The following is a 6,000-nucleotide window of genomic DNA, read 5'->3' on the forward strand; positions in this document are numbered from 1 at the left end:
TTCTTTAAAAAAGAATTTCAGTCATTTCCCACTCTAAGATACCCAACACTTTATTCTGATACTTTTATGATTTCATTTGCCATATTTAAATCTTTAATTCACCTGGAATTCATTTTGGTATAAGGTGTGAAGTAGAAGTCTAACATTCCCCCCAAATAACCAATTTTTCCCCATTTATTTAAAATACAGCACTGTCCTATAACTTTATTATGTAATATATTCTTAAATATGCTTTGGTTTCTATCTAGTCTGTCTTCTATGTTCTAGTAATGTTCTGTCTACTATGTTCTATAAATCAATTTCCCTCTTTGCTGTTCTTGTGCCAATACCATGTTGTTTAAAAATATATAGCCTTCTGGGCTTCCCTGGTGGCGCAGTGGTGGAGAGTCCGCCTGCAGATGCAGGGGACGTGGGTTCGTGCCCCGGTCCGGGAGGATCCCACATGCCGCGGAGCGGCTGGGCCCGTGAGCCATGGCCGCTGAGCCTGCGCATCCGCAGCCTCTGCTCCGCAGCGGGAGAGGCCGCAGCAGTGAGAGGCCCGCATACCGCAAAAATAAATAAATAAAATAAAATAAAATAAAATATATAGCCTTCTAATACACTTGACTATCCTAAATACTGTACATCTTAAAAATGTCCTTGGCTCATTTATTCTCATGTAATTAATTCCTCCATATAAATATATTTAATCAGTTTCCTATACCCAATAAAATTCTGAGATTCTGATTCAAGTTGTAATAAATTCACAGCTTAAACTGACATGAGTGGACATATTTATAACATATTACCTTCTCATCCAGATACATGGTATGGCTGGCTATTTATGTTTTTTTACGCCCTGCCTCCCCTAAAGTTTTTGCTCTCAATTTATTAAGCCTAAGAGTTTTTTATGTGAAAAGAATATTAACTCTTTGGCTGTCAAATACGTTGCAAGAATTTTTTTTCAATTTGTTACAAGCCAATCAAAAAAAAATATTAGTTGAGGCTGTTTATAACTAAGAATGGAAATAAACACAGAAAAAGAAAAAATTAATTCAACTCTAATACTAAATCAGGCATTAATTTGTATGGTTTTCAGCATGAGACTTACAATAATAATTTTTTTAAATCCCAAATTATTAAGTTTAAGATTGAAAACAATAAATAGAACACATTATGGAAACACTTCACTGGGTCAAAACTTAAAACTCTATGGAAAATTCTGTAATTGGAACAGGATAAAATAGACCATTCAGCAGTTACAATAAAAAGAAAAGTTAATAAACTTCACTCTTTGAAGAACCCAGCCCTTCACTCTATTTGCCTTCAGTTTGTCTACAATTTTACAATGCTTTCTATTCACTTTATGTACTTCTATACCCAAATTGTTGAGTACCCTTAGAGAAAACCCATTCTGATTCAAAGACATTATCCTGTAGGATACTCTTTTATGGAACCATCTATATCTCCTATCATTTTTTTAAAACATATTTTTACTGAGCCTCCCTTTCTATATAACTTAGTAGCCATTTCCAACTTCTGTTTAGCCTTTCTACATAAAAGCCACCACTTCTATCCCTGATTCTCAGCAGATGATCTTACCTCCTAATTCATAACTACCATTCTTTGCAAACTTAGTTATGTAGACACTTTATGTCTTTAACTCTTTGCATCTGATCTTAGAGAAAGAAGTATTCCTTCCTCAACTCCAATGTAAGACTAATACCTTGGACTTCCCTGGTAGCGCAGTGGTTAAGAATCCGCCTGCCAATGCAGGGGACACGGGTTCGAGTCCTGGTCCGGGAAGGTCCCACATGCCGTGGAGCAACTAAGCCCACGCATCACAACTACTAAGCCTGTGCTCTAGAGCCCGCGAGCCACAACTACTGAAGCCCGCGCACCTACAGCCCATGCTCCGCCACAAGAGAAGCCACCGCAACGAAGAGTAGCCCCCGCTCGCCGCAACTAGAGAAAGCCCGTGCGCAGCAACCAAGACCCAATGCAGCCAAAAATAAATAAATTAAAATAAATTTTTTAAAAAGACTAATACCTTAATTTATGCAGGGTGAAGGAAGGGGCAAGGCTCATTAATTTAACACTCCTACTCAAGGACTCTGCTCCATAATTTATTTCCTGCCTTACTTGTATATTCAACCTCTCATTCCGTTTTGGTTTCTGCCATTCAGCCAATAAATATATTCTAACATCTTCCATTCTTAAAAAAGAACAACTTTCACATTTTACCCTTTCTAAATATCAATACCTCTCTCCCTTCCCTTTTTAGGGAGCAGTCAGCCTGTCTACTTCTTCAACTCCCATTCATTCCATAACCCCATTTCCTAAAGCTTTATGAGTGTGCCTTCACCTGAAGCTACTGACAAAAACTAACATAGTGACACTGGACTATGGTAAATCAGGATGGGGAAATTTTTGATTGCACAAATACTATTATTTCGTCTATGACTATGCCTATTGATGGAAGTTGGGACAGCTGGAGGGAGGGATCTGACTGTGAGTTTCTCCTTGGCTCTAAATTGGAGAAAAGTGGAAACTGTAAACATTAAGCAAGAAAGCAAGGTACACAGGAACTAAATACTAGGTATGAGACCTAGACTAAATTACTTAACTTTCTCACCTATAAAACAGGGTTATACCCCACTTTACAGTTTAATTGTGAGGCTTAAACAAAATAACTGTGTAAAAGCACTTACAGTTCCAGGCACATGTTAAACACCTTCCTTCACCTTAGCACAGTGCCATATTCCCTACAGGCACACAGCTATTAAGGAGTACAAGTGTACCAAAAAAGACACCATATTAAACCTTTGTGGACTATGTGAAACAGAAAATGTGGCAAAAGCACCATCTGTTCATACTCACTATTAATAATCCATAAATGAAAAGCTTCAATTAGAAATAAAAGTTACTAGAAAATATCCAAGTATTTTGAGGGAATTCAACCACTAAATATACTTTGATTAAATTTCCAATGATTTTCTCTAAAAAGTGTAAAAGATAACACACGATTTATTAAAACAGATAGAGTTAGCATACACGAAAAGCTGCAGTTTCCCAGGTTGAGAAAGAAATCCAACTCATCCTTCTTGGGAGGAATGAATCTTAAATATACAAAACTTCCTTAGATATGCACAAAAGTAAATCAATGTATCAAAGGGATCTGGAACAAAGGGAGATTTTTCTCTAACTTCCCCTCTCCCCAAATAATAACATAAATGACCAAAATGAATATTCCCCAAATATCTAGGGGGAAAAAAATTTAATTGTTAGAATTGGTGTAAAGCAGCTGGATTTAGTAGAATGCAGCAAGTCAGCTGCTTTCTGAAAAAATATTCGGGGTGGAGAAGTGGGCAACCTTCCCGATGAAACAACTGCCACAAAACATCATACATATATAAGAACATACACATCTGTTAAATATCAGTTTACAATGTTCCAGCCAACTCACACGTCAAGAGGAAGTGTTTAGATCTAAAAAATAAATCACACTTCTAGTCAAATTTTGCGTGGGTGGCTACAGGAGAAGAGGCGTTATCCACGCCGATTCAAGGCAAAGAGGACTGAATAATAAGTCCACTGTTCACATTCAAATGTGGGGGGAGAGGAAAAGGGAGGCTCCCAGTCCATAAAGTTCTCCTCCCTCTCTAAACACTTCAAAACTGTCCACGTCTAAAGACACTTACCCCTGAAACTACTTGGAGACTGACTTGGAAACTTTTTGTTCAGATTTCTGAGGGGGAGCGATTTAGGAATGCTGCAAGATTACAACTTGCAAATATATGAACATACTTTAAATTCTAAAGTTTTTTTTTTTTTTAAGGATTTTCCCCCTTTCAAGTAGTTTATCACCACTCCCATGTTGATAAAAACCCCTATTCAACCCCTAGTATATACAAAAACCAAAGCTTTAAAAGAGATGCGAATAAGACAGATGACTACTTCCAATAATTCCTCAACTCCCTCCCAATTAGGCAGAAATAGGTAAAGCTAAGGAACAAAAAGCAGAAGAAAAAAGAAAAAAAACTTGGGGAGGGCGGCGAGAAAAGAAACTAGAAAGGAGGGGGAAAGAGCAAAGAAAAGTCCAACTGATGGTGACACTTAATTGGGAAGGGAGGGCAGAAAACATCCCGAAGACACAGGCTAGAAGGGAAGGACTGAGTGGGACAAGGGCGCAATAGAGGAAGTCCACGCAAAAGGCCTCCCCAAAGGGGCCCCAATGTAGGAGGGAACACCAAAAGGGGGAAAAGACTCATTAGGAAGACGTAGCCATCAAGGCCCAAGATCTTGCAAGACAGAGGCTACCAGATGGGGTGTTTCTATACTGGTCACCCCGACACCGCCCCATATGTCTCGGAAGACGACCCTGCTACAAGGGGTAAGGGGTTAAACGCGGGGGTTCGCGGACGTGGAAGGGGGTGCGGCCCCAGGGGTTGCTGCAGGAGAGCAGAATGCTGGCCCACGTTCCGTACCTTATAGTAAACATCGAACTGAATGTTCTCGGGTAAGGAGCGGATGTCTCGGCGTGAGCGGATGTAGTTGTCCACGACAGCGGAGATGGCGGTGTTATAGAGGGTCTCTGGGATCCACTCCAGTTCCACGGCCGCCATCTTCCTTCCCTCCTCCTCCGCCTCCTCCGCCTCCTCCTCCCGAAGGCCCCCGCCTCCCTCCGTAGCGAACTCCTCGGCGGCCCCGGAGGATTCCGAGGGGCGGCGGCGGCCACGCGGGCACACAGCAGAAGGGCGCGGCTGCCCTGGCTCCTCCGGGCGAGCTGGGGGCGGCGGCAGCGGGCGCAGGCCCGTGTAGAGAGCGGGCCGGGGATCCGGGAGCAACCGGGCCGAGGCCTCACATTCCGTGTTTGCAAGCACCCTGGGATCCGTCCCAGTGCTTCTCTCTGCAGGGGCGGGACTACGTGTGCGGCGTCATGGCGTCAGCATACGCCGACGCGCTGGAGGGAAGGAATGCGGCAGGCAAAAAACTTGGGAAGAAAAGATCCGTGATCCCGCCCTCGGGGAACATACTTTCCGAGGGCGCTGGAGTTCGGTGGATGGGGGTGAGCTTTTTTCACTGCGACAAGTTATGACAGGTTTTTAAGCAGCTCCTTCCGAGTCACCGGCCGCATCAGTCCTTTCTGCCGATCCTGCTTGGGGGGTTCTTAGGCACGGACCCTTTCCAGGCTCAGGTAGAAGTTTGGGTGCAGAGTTATCAGTCCATTAAAAATCATGCATTCAGAGAATTCACATTACTCTGGAAACCCTCCCTTAGACTCCAGTCCCTAAGCCAAGTTAGGAACCTTCGGCCCAGGAACTAGGGATCAGGATGGAAGGGAGACTTGCATTGTGTAACCATTTGCCCTGTTTGAACTTTACTGTTTCTTTTTCTAAATGAAACTTACAAAAAAAAAAAGGGAAAAGAACTGCTTTAGAAGAATTTGTTGGGAAGGTTAGCCTTATTATGGATTTACAAATAGTGGTGAGAGAAAAAGGGCTAAATGGTAACTGTGATATGACTGTGGTAAAACAGAAATGAAAATATCTGTTTCCTTCCGTCCTCAGCCTGAATATCTGCTACTTATGTAACTTAATTTTCCAAGTCTGTGATTTCAAGAACTTTATGCAACATCTTTCTGCTCTAGGAATTTAACAAGGAAATTACTGGCCGTAATTGGTGACACTGTCAATCTAGTAGTCACGCTGTAGCAATGTAAAACCTGAAAACAATGATGATAATGTGCTGACATTTAGAGCTAAAGGAATTGGAAGTGGCTCTTCCAGTTCACCCTGCTATTTCAATGTTAAATGGTTAAATAGTTTGGTCAGAAAGAAAGAAGGAAACACACTTAGTCCTCTTCTCAGTCTGTACCAGTTCTTACTCTGTAGTCCATGAACCTGGGAAAGCTGTGGTTGGCCTTAAGGTAGGGTTGCCAGAATTGGCAAGTAAAAAAATACAAATGCCCAGTTACATTTTAATTTCACATGAACAACGAATCCCTACCTTAAGGCACTA

The 6,000-nt window shown here is 41.9% G+C and overlaps 1 protein-coding gene across 1 annotated transcript in view; it reads right to left on the reverse strand.

Moving 5' to 3' along the window:
• APPBP2 (amyloid beta precursor protein binding protein 2) overlaps positions 1–4,893 on the reverse strand; it is a 70,930-nt gene extending 66,037 nt beyond the window's left edge. Inside the window, exon 1 of the mRNA XM_004271730.3 lies at positions 4,467–4,893. Within this exon, the coding sequence (XP_004271778.1) occupies positions 4,467–4,604 (138 nt within the window). The 5' untranslated portion in view covers positions 4,605–4,893. The remainder of the gene's footprint in view (positions 1–4,466) is intronic.
• Between the last annotated feature and the right edge of the window lie 1,107 nt (positions 4,894–6,000).

This window comes from Orcinus orca, chromosome 19 (assembly GCF_937001465.1).
Source record: "Orcinus orca chromosome 19, mOrcOrc1.1, whole genome shotgun sequence".
In the NCBI taxonomy this organism is placed as follows: Eukaryota; Metazoa; Chordata; class Mammalia; order Artiodactyla; family Delphinidae; genus Orcinus; species Orcinus orca.